General features: G+C 37.6%; 3 protein-coding genes across 4 annotated transcripts; 2 read left to right on the forward strand and 1 right to left on the reverse strand.

Annotated features, from left to right (window-relative positions):
* The first annotated feature begins 3,424 nt into the window (after positions 1 to 3,424).
* LOC103451513 (protein BASIC PENTACYSTEINE2-like) lies at positions 3,425 to 5,584 on the forward strand. The gene is made up of 2 exons (XM_008390919.4): positions 3,425 to 3,639; positions 4,435 to 5,584. Exon 2 carries the CDS (start codon positions 4,440 to 4,442, stop codon positions 5,277 to 5,279), a length of 840 nt encoding a protein of 279 aa, XP_008389141.1. The 5' UTR covers positions 3,425 to 3,639; positions 4,435 to 4,439; the 3' UTR covers positions 5,280 to 5,584.
* Positions 5,585 to 11,464: 5,880 nt separating this feature from the next.
* Positions 11,465 to 12,972, reverse strand: LOC103451512 (putative clathrin assembly protein At1g25240). The gene has a single exon (XM_008390918.4). It carries the CDS (start codon positions 12,792 to 12,794, stop codon positions 11,529 to 11,531), a length of 1,266 nt encoding a protein of 421 aa, XP_008389140.1. The 5' UTR covers positions 12,795 to 12,972; the 3' UTR covers positions 11,465 to 11,528.
* Positions 12,973 to 14,293: 1,321 nt separating this feature from the next.
* LOC103451511 (uncharacterized) lies at positions 14,294 to 15,710 on the forward strand. Of its 2 annotated transcripts, none has more exons than XM_008390917.4 (3): positions 14,294 to 14,480; positions 14,646 to 14,849; positions 15,255 to 15,710. In XM_008390917.4, exons 1-3 carry the CDS (start codon positions 14,439 to 14,441, stop codon positions 15,546 to 15,548), a joined length of 540 nt encoding a protein of 179 aa, XP_008389139.2. In that variant the 5' UTR covers positions 14,294 to 14,438; the 3' UTR covers positions 15,549 to 15,710. The 2 variants fall into 2 exon arrangements, with proteins under 2 accessions (XP_008389139.2, XP_008389138.2); XM_008390916.4 differs by having other exon boundaries at positions 14,324 to 14,480; positions 15,222 to 15,710.
* The last annotated feature ends 98 nt before the right edge of the window (positions 15,711 to 15,808 follow it).

Consider the following 15,808-nt stretch of genomic DNA (forward strand, 5'->3'; position numbering starts at 1 on the left):
GAAACCACAGGCACAGTGCTAAGCTATCATTGATATGCCCATCTACATATACATCATTTCTTCCCATTCAAGCCACATAAACCGCATTGAATTGAAATGACATATTTGTTTGTTTTCTCCACCTTCCAAGAACCTTCATCTTTTATTTCTTGCATTAACCTGCGTGTTTTGTTGCACAAGGTTACAGAGAGTATATAATACACCTCCATCTCCCTCTGCTAATTTTCTGTAACTGTTTTTTTTTTTCTTCTTAACGTTAACGTTAGTGAATTATATGATGATAGTTAAAGAGAGATTATAATGCTTATGTGAGTCTTTCCAAAAATGTAAATTGTCGTGGTAAAACCATTAGCTAATCCATTTTCAAAACAAAAAAAGCTAAAAAAATTGGTGGTGTAGAGCTCTCCTATACTTTTATCTAAATTTTTGTTAAGTGATATAAGTCAATGAAAAGTTGTTGCCGTTTCAAAGAAAATGATCCTTGTAAATGAAGGGAATGTTTCCCTTTTTAGGCGAGTATGCAACACGCCAACTACCAACCACAAGCATAAATTTGGTCCGCGGATCATTTTCAACAAGTTTCTACTTTATAATATATATATATTTTTTTAATAAAAACCGCTGCTTCTGCTTTATAATATGCTCCTAATTTAGCCCTAAAGTCTAACTTAGCGATTTCGATATATAAACCAAACTCAATAATTAAGGCTTAATTAGTTGAACAATCACACTTTTTTTACTACTCTATTCTACATTAGCAGAAAAAGAGAGTTTAAACTCGTAACACAATAAAATGAACAAAAGATCTTATTCACCAATGCAATCCACTGTTTGCATCGAACAATCACACTTGAGTTTACTAATTCAATAATTCAGTAAGAATAGAGCCCATACGTTTGTCATCAAGACCGAACTCTCTTGTCTGGCTAGGGCCCAAGGCCCAAAACTAAACAAAAAGCTTAACTAATTAATAAGAATTCAGTACGGCATTAACTCGTCCGTCTTCACACCTAAACAGGTGAAACCGCCCAATAAAATTACATCACCACGAAGAAGATGACACTACGGAGAAGGCAAAAGTATGATTTCTCGTTCACATCGGTTGCACAGAAATATACGAGGAACTTGTTCGCTGTCCGGAATTCGAACACAAAGCGTATGCTGCCGAACTTCACAAATGTCACACGACACCATTCTTTCCCCATCGTCTTCCTTTGCTCCACAGGGACAGTGCACGACATAGTTGATTGCTCCACATTCATACATCTCACTAACTCCACCCGTCTCTTTGCTACTCCTACCCTCAAGCACAATATTTTGACCCACCTCAACCATACCAAATGCCAAACCTGTCCCCTTCGCATCGTTCAGGTGTGCAACTGAATCCACCCCAGTAGATCTCCTTGAAATTCCTCTCCACTTCTTGCTTCAAATCATCAATTGTAGCACTGTTTTTCAAGGTCACACACTCGTACGGTTGCAATATTATTGCATTGTTGTTTATAACATTCTTATGGTTATCGTCGTCTACTTCGGAATTGTTTCTTAGCATTACTGTGCAACCGAAACTTCGAAATCTTGTACCACGCAGCCTTTGCCTTCGGATTGTTCATGAGCAAACCGTCCTGATGGTTAGGGGAAGCATGATTGAGATATCTTCTAAGCACTACTCGAAAACTTTAATCACCGGATTCAGCTCATCTGCATGATATATTTTCGAAATTAGGGTTGCCAATTCTGCTGCGGCAACATTTGCAATAAATTGAAGGAAGCATGCTTTCGACCAGAAATTTTTAGTTGTGAAGGGAACACAAGTAGTACATTACGTGTTTAGTGACACGTATCCCACCATTTGTTTAGTGACACGTGATGTACCATCCCGTGTACCAATCACACTGAAAAATCTCTCGCTTTCGACAATGCAAATTGTTTCACCATTGGTGTATGACTTTATGCTCCGCCAATTTCAATGCACACCTGGGCTTTATGCATGTGATTGTTATATATTAACTAGGGATCGGGATGAACGCAAAAGTTCTTTCCTAACTACCCTTCTTGTTCAATTATAATTCATTAATTAATTTGTTGACGTAGTAATTTTTTGGTGTACTTAAAACTCAATCAAGTGATATTATCTCGGTTAAATTATTGCCTACAAGTATTATAACAAGTAACGATACACTACGTGACTTATATTCTTAGTACCTGAAATAATTAATAGCAAGAGAGATGCCTAGGTAGGCAACATTTGACAAGGCATGCCAGTTAGTCCTACAATAACAAAGATGTTATCAAGGTGTTGTGACTTGTGAGTTGCTGTCATGTTTTTAAGAGCTTTCGCTACAGTCTGGGCCCCTCCCTCGTCGTCTTCAGCTTAATGGTCTTCACTCTTCCGGGCTGCTAAGGCCCAATTATATTTTGAGTTTGGTCTTGTGTGGTTTTGGGCTTCATTTTTGCCTATTTTTTAGGCCCAATATTATCTAAATTGTTTATAGCAGTGTTGTTGTGTACAAAATATTACATACGTATTTGGTTCAAAATCTAATTAATTTTTTTCATACAATATATGAAAAGAAATGACTTGATTAGTTAACACATTTGAGTTCGTTTACTTACTAATAATGTGTATGCTGTAAATTGGTATCAGTCTTTTTTTTCTGATGTCATTGCTAAGTTGCTAACACATCGAAAAAAAAAAGTATCTCTCACATTAATCAATAATCTTATCCTTTTTTTTCAAACAATCTTATACTTGGTAGCTCGATATTAGACAAACCAAGTATTTTTCTAATTCACGACTTCTCTTATTTTAAATAAATCTATCACTATAGTAGGTAATTAGTTTCCACCAAACTTTTTCCATATGTGTGTCAACATTCCAAAGCTGTGGATATACCAAAATAAAAGTTTTATTTTTATAAAAATATATCTTTGAAAACTTTAAAAAAAAATTGCTAGATTCAACATATTAGTTAACTTATCAAGTAGGCCTGTAAATTTAGGGCACAACTCAAACCCTTCATACAATTAATTGCTTTAATTTCCCCGTTTAGTTACAAGTCCACCTCCTAAACTCGATAAAAAAGGGAACTTTAACGAAAAGCTCATAGTACTGTTTACTTTAACGAAAAACCATATTTTTACACTAAAAAGGCAATCCTTATACTATTTATTTTACTTATTTTTTTTTATCATTATCGTTAAAACTTAAAGTTTTCAAACTATTTTCATTAATTTTCTTGATAAAATATTTGTTTAAAAACAAAGCGAAAATAAGTAAAGAGAGGATAAGAATTGGGGCTATGCAATTCAACATAAGATACAATGATACATCATATTTTTGACCGAAAATAAAAAAGTATAAGATATATCAAATTTAATTTATTTATTTATTCATGAGGCCTTATAGTTTTCCTTATTTTAAAGTGACAGCTATAAGCTTGATGGATACCCCATTTGTAGGTTTTCTTTCTGTCTCTCTCTCCCCTCTCTCCTCTCTCCTCTCCTCTCTCCTCTCTATCGCATAAGTTTCTCTCTCTCTCTCTCTCTCTCTCTCTCTCTCAGGTTCCTCTCTCCTCTCTCCTCTCTCTCTCTCTCTCCAGAAGGCAAAACCCTAAAGAGCCGTTTACACCCACCTAAGTAAGTTTTCTCTCTCCTCTCTTCTCTCTCCTCTCTCACTGTCTCTCTTTCTCTATCTAAAATTTGAATATATGGGTCCTTGTACTATTATCCTGCCATTTACATTCATGTGCATATTTGTATATTTAAAAGCTTCAAACTTTTTTATGAATTTGTTATTTTTTCTCCTTATTATACCCCAAATCTCAGATCCTAATTTCTCAGATTACGAAACCCTAATTTGTTGTATTTGATTTTGGATGGAAATTCAGATCTGGGTGTTGGTCTGTTTACTTGGGTTCTGTTTGGTTGCTGAGAAACTGTAGGAAATGCACGGAATTTTTCATCCTGGGATTCGCATGTTTATTGATTCGGATTGGAAGGATGTTTCAAATCTTTAGAACTAATCCATTGGATGAGAATATGTGCATACTCATTACCAATTGCATGTTTGCATCTTAAATTTTTGATCTTTTAGATCTGAGAGTATGGGGATTAGGAAGGATCGATAAGATTTGTAAATTTGTAATTTCCTTCTTGTTCTCAGCTGTCAAACAATTGCTTGATCTTTGATTTAATGTGAAGATCCAATATTTTGCGGATGATATGGTTTACAATTTTGCCTCATAGGCCCTCATTTGTGATTATCTTGAGCTATGCTTTGTTTCTCTCTTTGTATCTGTTTTGTTTTTATTGCTATCCTTTTGTTTTCGATTTCTATGGCCTCGGAGGGCTATCCGATGGTAATATTTATTGTTGTTCAAGGACTTTCATTAGAGGGCCTAAACGATGTTTGTTTGTCTGCTGATTCTGTAGCTTTCATGGATGATGATGCATTGAACATGCGCAATTGGGGCTACTATGAGCCATCTTTTAAGGGTCATCTTAGCTTGCAGCTCATGTCAAGCATGGCAGAGCGCGACACTAAACCATTTGTCCCTGGGCGTGACCCTACAGTCATGGTTAGCGCCAACGGAGCCTATCACCCTCGGGATTGTGTTGTATCAGATGCTCAGCTTCCAATGAACTATATGAGGGAGAGTTGGGTAAACCAGAGAGATAAGTTTCTCAATATGATGCCTGCCAATCCTAACTATGGGGCTGTTCTTCCAGAAACTTCAGGTGCCCATTCCTTGCAGATCTTACAGCCACCGGAACCATCAAGGGATGAGAGGGTGGGTAGGATCGAAGAGCCAGTTGTCCCTAAGGAAGTTGGCACATCCAAGAAAAGACAGGGTGGGGGTGCACCAAAAGCCCCAAAAGTGAAAAAGCCCAGGAAGGCAAAGGATAGTACCAATCCTTCAGTTCCTCGTGTGAAGCCAGCAAAGAAGAGTTTGGATGTTGTGATTAACGGGATTAATATGGATATCTCTGGAATTCCAATTCCCATCTGCTCATGCACTGGAGCTCCACAACAGTGTTATAGGTGGGGGTGTGGTGGTTGGCAATCTGCTTGTTGCACCACAAATGTATCTATGTATCCTCTGCCAATGAGCACTAAGCGACGCGGGGCAAGAATAGCTGGAAGAAAAATGAGTCAGGGTGCTTTCAAGAAGGTGTTGGAGAAGCTTGCAGCTGAAGGTTATAATTTTGCTAACCCAATTGATCTTAGGTTTCATTGGGCAAAACATGGTACCAACAAGTTCGTCACTCTCAGGTAGAGTTACTGTGTTGGTAACCGTTAGTGGGACTTCCATTGCATTTGGTCTGTTTCACCTGTATATATTTATGTGGCCTTTTGCAGGGATCTTTCAGATAATTTGTAGTCATTCAATTTTCAGTCAGGACGGATGATACTTGTTTTTAAAATCTGGAATTGTTCTTTTTGTTAATTTTTTTTTTCATTTCGGCTTCTGTTTAAGGGCTGACTTTTCTGGCCACCAGGATTATGTGGATGAGTTGTTATTTATTGAATTGTTGTTGGATAGCATTCAATCTCTGTTTAATCTAATGCTCGTTTTTCGTATTCCTCTGTTGTAGTCAAAAGTAGTATGTTCAATGTGCATTGCTTCTCTGGCTTATAACGACCGAGTTCTATATCGTGTAGCATGCTACTTATAGTTATGGCTATAGAAAGATCGTGGCACCTTTCGATGCATATATGTATCTATGCTGTGAAAGTCATGCTTGTTCCGTTTTTTTGTTTATAATCTTGGGTTTGCCTTGTTTGAGAAGCTGCAGTATTTGTGTTTTCAAGTGTTGTACTCGTACATCCTGTATGTTTTCGCTCGGAGAGGAACATGCTTGATACAGGTTTTGTATGAAGGAAATAGTCATTAGAGAAATGACTAGATTTAGCAAAGGGATTTAGGAGTATACATAGTTGCAGTATTTGTGTTTTCAAGTGTTGTACGTCCTGTATGTTTTCGCTTCGAGAGGAAAATGTTTGATATAGTTTTGTACGAGAGAAATAGTCATTGGAGAAGTGACAGTTGCTTAGGAAACGGATTTAGAGTCTAATACGGGAGGAATAATCATTAGAGAATTGATAGAGGCTAGGTGTCAAAAATCTTCGGAATGTTCGAAATTAATTTGCGTTGAAAATGTCCGGAGTGTCTTAAAATCAATCTTAGGAAACATGTGGTAGGACGAGAATGACTCGAATTTTGGCATGTAATGAATCTTGTATAAATTCTCATCTATTGGAAAATGTTGGCTATAACTAAGTTTATGTGCAAAAATTGAAATTTTTAGTTTCAGAAAATTTTCACATGAGAGTTAAGAAAACATGTAGCAAGACCTTTGGATGTGATCCTACTATGTATTCAGTCTTGAAATTATTTTTATTGATTTTCAAATTTGAAAAATATAAAAAATAATGGAACTAATAGTGGGCCCCTCAAGAGATTTGTAGGTGTCGAAAATCATCAAAATGTCTTAAATTAAATTAGGAAACATGTGGTGCGATTAAAATAACTTGAATTTTGGCTTATTATAAATCTTGTTAAAATCCTCAAAATCAATTGAAAAACGTGGGTTATAACTCACAATATTTGTGAAAAAATTGAAATTTTCAGTTTTAGGAATAATTTCCCCTGGGGGGGGTGTAAAGGAAAATGTTCCAAGACTTTTGGATGTGATCTTACAATTTATTAGGTCCCAAAATTATTTTTTTATTGATTTTTAAAGTTGAAAAATAAAAAATATATATATAAACCAATAGGGGGTTTCCCAAATATAATTTTATGTGTCGAAAATCTTTGGAATGCTAAATTAATTTTAGGAAACATGTGATGTGACGAGAATAACTCGAATTTTGGCTTATAATGAATCTTGTATAAATTCTGAAAATCGATTGGAAAACGTTGGTTATAATTCATATAGTTTTTGTGAAACACATTGAAACTTTTAGTTTAAAAAAAATATTTTGCAGTGAAAAGTCTTAGATTCGAATCTCACGAATGGCGAATTCAATACCAAATTAGGTTGCTCATTGTGTAGCTTAGTCGAACTCCCCCTCCCCCTAGTGTAAAATATATTGTTGTACTAAAAACAAGTAAAATATTACAAGACCCTTGGATGTGATCATATCATTTATTAGGCCAGGGACCTATTTTTTATTGATATTTAACATTGACAAATAGATAATATTATGAACTAATAGCGGTGCCCCTAAAGAGATTTGTAGGTGTTGAAAATCTTCGGAATGTCCTATATTAATTTTGGAAAACATGTGGTGCGATTAGAATGACTCAAATTTTGGCTTATAATAAATCTTGTAAAAATTCTCAAATTTTGTGTAAAGTGAAGGAAAACGTTGCAAGACATGTGGATGTGATTCTACCATTAATTAGGTCCTGAAATTATTTTTTATTGATTTTTAAATTTGATTTTTTTAAAATACTATAAACTAATAGGGGGTCTCCCAAATATACTTTTATGAAATGAAAAATCTTCGGAATGGTCTAAATTAATTTTAGGAAACATGTGATGCAACGAGAATGAATCGAATTTTGGATTATAATGAATCTTGTATAAATTTTCAAAATTGAATGGAAAACGTAACTCGCAGTTTTTGTGAAAAAATAATTGAAATTTTTAGTATTAGGAAATATTTTGCATGGGAGTTAATAAGGAAAATGTTATAAGACCTTTTTGTGAAGTCTAGTTTTATTGTTTGGCTTCTCTGGTCAAATGTTGTAAATTGTACCACACATGCTCTAATTAAATTTAATGTTAATTGCTTTGGGATCTTGTTGCTGGAAATATCACTTCAAGAGTAAAACTTCGTACATCAAATGTTTGTTCATTCATATGCATCTCATGCCCTTATTTCCAGTACATTCTATCTAGTGGTTCGTCAAAACTTCTTGTTGCTTTTACGCGAGTTGAGCACACACTTTAAGACAACCCACATGGGCCATTTGACAGCTTTTTCCCGAAAATGGTTTTTCAGCCCTAGATCTGTCCAGATTGCTTTTGCACATGACACGTGGGTTTTCTGGTCCCCTTTCTGTTTGAACATCAAACCCTTTATATAAACATCAAGCTAGGGTTCAATTGGTTTTTGGGGTTGAGATTGGAAAAGTTTTTTAGAGCTTTATTTTCATCTCCATCTCAGACCTCCTAGAGCATCAAAGCATATTTTATGGGTAATTTTCTTCATTGAATATTTCTAAACCTATCTTTGAAATTGCTTGCTTAAATTCGTTTTATATGCTCATCTCCTTTGGCTAGGATTTTTACATTTTTAGATAAAAGTTGATTTTAACTTTGATTGTGTTCTTTATTAAACCTTAGCCATTTAACTATGTTCATGAATCAAACACTCAATCACTGCATATTAGGGTAGCATTGTCTTCATGGTTTTGTTTTAATGTGGTGGTCAAGTTTTTCAAGTTTCAAATCTTTAAACTGATATCTTTTTGGATTCGCATCAGTTTCATCTTTCAAGTGTTTGACTGGTGAAAATGACTAGACAATTGAATCCAGATTTGCATCAACTTCATTGTGATATCATTTGCATAAGTTGATTGTATTTCAATGTCACAAGGTGAAGAGTTCAAGAGGAGCTGCCACTTTGTGAAGACCGAAGAAATCTATCTCGTGAAAGGCAAGGTTGCACAAAGGTATAAGTTGCTTCATAGATATAAATCTAGGAATTGAGTTTGTGTGGTTGCTTTGTAAGAATCTTGATTTCATTAGTGAATTGGACTCAGCAGAGGGTCCCCGGTTTTTTAACCTAGAGATGGGTTTTTCCGACCAAAAACTTCTTGCGTTCTTTGTCTCTTAAGCTTGTCCACATATTTTATTTACTTGCATATGTTTCATGCATCATATGAATTGTTATTTTGTCACATCCCAGACCGGCTCCGCTGTATCACTATATTGTCCGCTTTGGGCCCCGACCACACCCTCATGGTTTTGTTTCTAGGAACTCACACGATAACTTCACAAGGGGTCACCCATCATGGGAATGCTCTTGTCCGAACTCGCTTAACTTCGGAGTTCCAATGGAATCTGAAGCCAGTGAGTTCCCAAAAGGCCTTGTGCTATAGGAGGTGGACATGTACATATAAGGCACATCACCCCCTCTCCGTTGGTCGATGTGAGATGTAACAATCCACCCCTATAGGGGCTCGACGTCCTCGTTGACACACTCGCACCGAACGGTAGAATGGCTCTGATACCATTCTATCACATCCTAGACCGGCTCCGCCGTATCACGATTCCGCTTTGGGCCCTGACCAAACCTTCACGATTTTGTTTATAGGAACTCACACGAGAACTTCCTAGGAGGTAACCCATCCTGGGAATGCTCTCGCCCTAATTCACTTAACTTTGAAGTTCCAATGGAATCCGAAACCAGTGAGTTCCCAAAAGGCCTCGTGCTATAGGAGGTGGGTATGTACATATAAGACACATCACCCCCTATCTGTTGGTCGATGTGGGATGTAACATATTTGATATGTGTTAGGGACTAAGTTTACACTGCATATTATGAGCAACAAATTGATTTGTTGTTGACTAAGATAACTCGTAGTGAACTAAGTTTGATTCGTAGATTTGCGTTTGATTAACCGACGAATCTGTACTTAGTTGACTGGTGAGCTTGATTAGTCAATCCATCATATTTGAATTCATAATTGCTTTGTTATTGCTGTTTGCATAATGAATAGATATGTAAATGTGTTCAAGCTTAGGAATTATTATTGTGAAACTAATCTGGGCAGACTCTGATTAGTTGAACGTATTGGTCATTTATGTTTTGTTCTTACAATTGCACTTTATACCACTGACTAACTTGTAACTAGTTGACTAGTCTACTGCACAAAGTTAATTTTTATTTGCAAGATATTCCGTCTAGTACCCAATTTCACATTTGGATGTGATTCTACCATTTATTAGGTCCGAAAACTATTTTTTATTACTTTTTTAACATTGAAAATTTTAAAAAGTAATATGAACTAAAAGCGAGGCCCAAAAGAGATTTGAAAATCTTCTAAATGTCCTAGTTAATTTTGAAAAACATATGGTGCTATTAGAATTACTCAAATTTTGACTTATCATAAATCTTGTTAAAATTCTCAAAATCAACTAGAAACGTGGGTAACTCACAGTTTTTGTGTAAAATTTCAAATTTTTAGTTTTAGGAAATATTTTGCATGGGTGTGAAGGAAAATTTTGCAAGACATGTGGATGTGATCCTAACATTAATTAGGTCCTAAAATTATATTTTATTGTTTTAAAGTTGAAATTTTTTACAATAACATAAACTAATAGGGGGTCTCCCATGTAACATCCCACATCGACCAACGGAGAGGGGGTGATGTGCTTTATATGTACATGCTCACCTCCATATAGCATAAAGTCTTTTGGGGACTCATTGGCTTTGAGTTCTATCGGAACTCCGAAGTTAAGCGAGTTCGAACGAGAGCATTCATATGATGAGTGACTTACTAGATCTCGCGTGGGTTCCCAGAAACAAAACCCTGAGGGCATGGCGGGGGCCCAAAGCGGACAATATCATGCAACAGCGGAGCCGGTCTGGTATGTGACAAAATGGTATAAGAGCCACTTTACCGTGTGGTGCGAGTGTGCCGACGAGGACGTCGGTCCCCTAAGGTGGGTGGATTGTAAGTTGTAACATCCCACATTGACCAATGAAGAGGGAGTGATGTGCCTTATATGTACATGCCCACCTTCATATATCACGAGGCTTTTTGAGGACTCACTGGCTTCGGATTCCATCGGAATTGGAACTCCGAAGTTAAGCGAGTTCGGACGAGAGCATTTCGATGATGGGTGACCCACTGAGACGTTCTCTTGTGAGTTCCCAGAAACAAAACCGTGAGGGCGTGGTCGGGGCCCCAAGCGGACAATATCGTGCTACGACGAAATTGGTCTGGGATGTGACATCCCAAATATAATTTTATGACACGAAAATCTTCGAAATGGTCTAAATTAATTTTAGGAAACATGTGATGCGACGAGAATGACTCGAATTTTTCCTTATAATGAATCTTGTATAAATTCTCAAAATCGAATGGAAAACGTGACCCACAGTTTTTGTGAAAAAAATTGAAATTTTTAGTTTTAGGAAATATTTTGCGTGGAAGTTAAGGAAAATGTTACAAGAGATTTGATGTGATCCTACCATTTATTAGGTCCGAAAACTATTATTCCAGCTAACAATTCACAGATGTCATACCTGCACATACGTAATAGTAATTGATCAAATTAATATGATGATTAACAAGTAAAACAAAAAAAAGAATGACGAAGAATCAGGCCCAAAAAATTAATCTACAATGAATATCAGTAAGGCCCAAGGGGGAAGAATATAAGATCCACAAAAATTGGGAGAATATGATGATGAATTAAGCTGCGCTGGGGAGCAAGGGAATTAATCAAACGCTGTCCAACATTTTTTTATATTCCAACAACAACATCAACAACAATAATTATCGTCAGAAACTAATCAAATCTGGAAGAACTTGGTGGTTATATGCAGTAGGTACTGGATGATGATATGGTATTATATTTTTCGACGACGGCGCAAAAGGGTTTCTATATTGTCCTTGTCCCCCGACACCGATAGCACTACTGCTCGTAGTATTGTAGCTGTATCCGCTCACATCGGAGAATCCAGATGTATCTGCGCTCACCCAGCTGATCAAATCCTCTTCAAACACCTCCCATTTGTCCGTAATTATCGTCTTGGATTTCTTCGCCGGTTTCTGCATGGCCACGATCGCTTTGTCCTCCTCCATCTGCGCCGCCGCCATCCGGTCGCATTCCATGAAGCTTTCCTTCCTTTTCGACGCTTGGTTAATTATCCGTTCGAGGTCTCTGATATCCTCTTCCGGGATCTGTTCGACTTTAGGACAATCCGCCGTGCTGAGGATCCCCATATCCATGCAGTATTCGAGGTACAATGAGAGCTCCTCCCCTTGAACCCCCGCCTTCTGAACCACCCCGAGCGCCATCTGCGCCTCCTGCTTGCCTGGGGCCGCGTAAATCCTCAACAGCGCGCCGGCAATCCCTTTGCAGACTCTGCTGTACACGTCGAAGATCTCCGTCAGCAAACAAATCATTGCTTCGGAAATAAGATAAACCTTGTTGTTATTGTATGTGTGATTATTAGTGCGATGCGGACTAATCGCTTCCGGCTTGATCTCGAGAAGCATGTCGAGCAACGACTGCCACTTTTGCAATCGCCCGAGCTCCTCCAGCAGCGGCGGCTCCTCCTGGTCGGACTTGCTGTTGTTCTTCTTCACCAACGTGCTAAAAAATGAGGATCTCTGATCCAAGTACGTAAAATAAGCGCGGACAAACGCGTCGTACGCCCATGTCTTGCTGGGCTTAGAATGTTTGTCGCAGAAGTTAGAAAGGTCGAACGGCAGCCGGCCAATCTTTTGGACGGAGAGGATTTTGCAGCAGAAAATGCCGTGCATGAGCATTAGGCCTTTGAGAGCGACGACCCAAGAGTGAGTTTTCTCCATGCGTGTGGAGAGCGCGTAAAGGAGGGGCTTGAGGTAGAGCGGAGAGGTGCGGACCCATTGGTACACCCTGTGGAAATTCTTGTAATCTACTGTGGCCTCGTCGTGGCTGGTGGCTTTGATGATGATGGCCTCCAAATCGGGGTTGCGGAACGACGTCCGCCGTGAGATGGTGGCCACCCAGATGCTGTTCCGGTCTTTGATTAGCCCGGCAGCCTTTTTCCACAGTTTCATTTCCCTCCTCTCTCTCTCTCTCTCTCTCTCTCTCTCTCTAATTCTAATTTGTCACCAGCACCTTCTCATGCAAACCCTCCTTTCCCTTATTTTAGCTCTCTAATTACATTGCTTTTGTTTGTTTTTCCAATTGGACAGACAGCCTGTGGCTATATTTGGGAGGTGAATAAAATGGGAATAAAATATTTTTTGAGTGATTTTCCAAATAAAACGAGTGATGGAATCTCAACGAACAGAAGAACAGCATTGGCTGGCTGTTATTTTTTTCACCAGAATAAGAAAGATACATCTAGATGTATTTGCTTTTGTTGGACTTATTCCAAAGGTTTGTTGTGCTTGTCACACGTTAATTAACTCGTTTCTATTTTTAGGAGATATACTATATACACCAATATGCCAGAGAGGATCCATTAAAATTCCTATGAGAGTCGTGTTTATATACTCAAACACCGAAAAATTTTAAAATGGCCGCTCAATAACGGGAGTCAAGTCTTCAATAATTAAATATTTAACGGTCACAGATGTTGGTCTATATTGCGTCCATGCTAAACAAACTCACTTATAAACGATAATGTTGCTTAGACATACCAAATTGACCACATCTCTCATAGAGGTTAAGACAATGATTGTAGTTATATGTGAGACCCACACATATAGAGAGGTGGTTTCTAATATAATCAGTTTTGTTTGTCTAAATGTTTTTTATGAGTTGCTTCTTTATAAAAATTCAATAATACTTGTTGAAATCGACAAATTGTAAGATCTAAAGAAATTGAAAAATTAAATTTCTTTCAAGAATTGTAAGCAATATAACTCACAATTTTAATCTGTCACGCATGCTGTAACAAATCGTCAAAGCAATAATAACAACTTTTAAGCACATTTTGACAAACTATATATGATATATGATTAAGACTACTAGATGAGACAACAAAATCTTCTAATGATCAGGTTGTAGATACGCTATGTCTTGTGGAGAACAAATAGTAATTTTTTAGTAACTTTAGAAAACTACAAAGCATAATGCTGATTGCTTTTGTGGAGGGTACTGCATAAAGTATTATGTATTGCAATTTGCGTTGAATGAACAAATTAAGCACCTACAAAAATAAAGTGTCTTAAAATTTGGGTCTGTGTGAATGTGTTTGTGTGAGTATGAGCCTGCATTCTTAGCTTTTCATTCCTCCTACTATTCTATAGCCACATCTCTCTCTCTCTCTCTCTCTCTCTCTCTCTCTCTCATGCATTTGCTGGCTAGCTGCTTAAGTTCTGCAAACCAATGAAAAGCAGAAAGTAGGGTTATATTTTTAATCAAGCAAGCTGCATAGAGTTACTACAGTAAAAAATGTCCCTAAAAGCAACAAAGTGAAAGGGAGAAAAAAAGAGAAAGGGAGCTGCAATTAAGGGCAGGTCCCAAACCCAATAAAGAAAAGAAAAAAGGGTTCAACTAAAGTAAGCTCAGTAAATCCAAAAAGACGAAAATGGTGGGAATCTTCATTCCACTGTGCAAAATCATCCCATACCGCCACCTCTCTCTCTTTTACTCCTCCTTTTCATGCCCCTCAGCTTTCTCTTTCCTATATTTTCCTCTCTCTCTCTCTCTAAAATTTTCTCAGCTTCTGGCATGCAAGCAACAACACTACTATGAACTACATCTCTATGGGATTTTCATGTGAGGATGATTTTGTAAGTCCTTTCTTTCTCTCGCCACACACATACACTTTTCCATGGGTAATGGTTTCGATCCGCACTCATTTTCTCCTCCTGCCCAGACTTGTTTAGTGTGCAGAAATCACTTCCCTTTTCTATCCTTTCCTTGAGTAGTACTCATTGACGTGAATGTTTAATCAGGACGGAAAGGAAGGCGAAGCTCCACTTTTATATGAAACGAGGGAGAATCAACACAGAAGCAGCAGGTGCATGGATGTTCATAATCATGACCATCATATGCAGGTTGAAGTCGACTTCGAGTTTTGGCCGGTGGAACATCCTCTTGAGCCACCTGATGAGGATCGCCCTGTCAAATGCCCGATGCCCGACTCTTCTGTCATTAATGTGAGCAAGTAATCTGATAGATATTTCATTCCTTCTTACATGACATTTTCCCCTTATATATGCCTTTTTTGCTTTTATCTGTAAAATTTCGTAATGAATACTTTCTTATCTCAGTCACTAGCATTACGATCTATTAACATATCTTTTCACTTGTAAGTGAGAGACGTTCTAAGCTAAAACGTTTCTTCCTCCGGTCATTGCCTTTATATATATATATATATATATTTGTTTTTTTTTTTTTTTGTTTTTTTGTTTTGTGTAGATCTTGATGTTATTTTGTTGCTCGAATACATGGACTGAAAGGAATTTCAATACAATTAGTAGTAAAAACTTGAGGCGTATATTTAACCTCTGGCAGTGTTATATATGCAGATTGATTTTGTCTCACGTAAAATGCATTTACAGGGAGGAGGGAGGAGGGAAAAAAGGCTTTCAGAGAGCAATAGCATGCGTAAGAGGACAGAAGCATCGTCTGCGCCTGGAGCAGCTTATAGCAATCAAGGATTAATGAATCAGACGGTAGCGGCAGTGGCAACGCCGCCTCCTGTTCGAGCAGTGCGTAAGAGGCACCACCACACTCTCACCCGCGGCGACCATATGATATCACCTCTGAGAAGGATGCCACCTCTTCCTTCTCTCCCAACTCAGAGCATTACCGTCTTTCAAATGCTCCAGCAGTTCGACAAGTTCGACTCTTGAACGAAATTAAACCCAGTTTTCGTTTTTATTCAGTGATGAGAAGATCCTCTTGATATCACATATGTTGTAGCTTATAGTTAGCCCGAGCTTGGACTTTTTATGATTTCATTGTATAATCGTCTAGTTTTTCTCACTTATTTTAGGGAAAGTGATTTCCGCACACTTGCTTTAACTTTCTCCCTTGATTTTCTTTGGTTTTATGACCAAACAAAACAGGTGTGCAGGAGGAGAAAAGAGATTGCGGAAATCAGTTTCCTATT

Source organism: Malus domestica, chromosome 13, assembly GCF_042453785.1.
Source record: "Malus domestica chromosome 13, GDT2T_hap1".
NCBI lineage: Eukaryota > Viridiplantae > Streptophyta > Magnoliopsida > Rosales > Rosaceae > Malus > Malus domestica.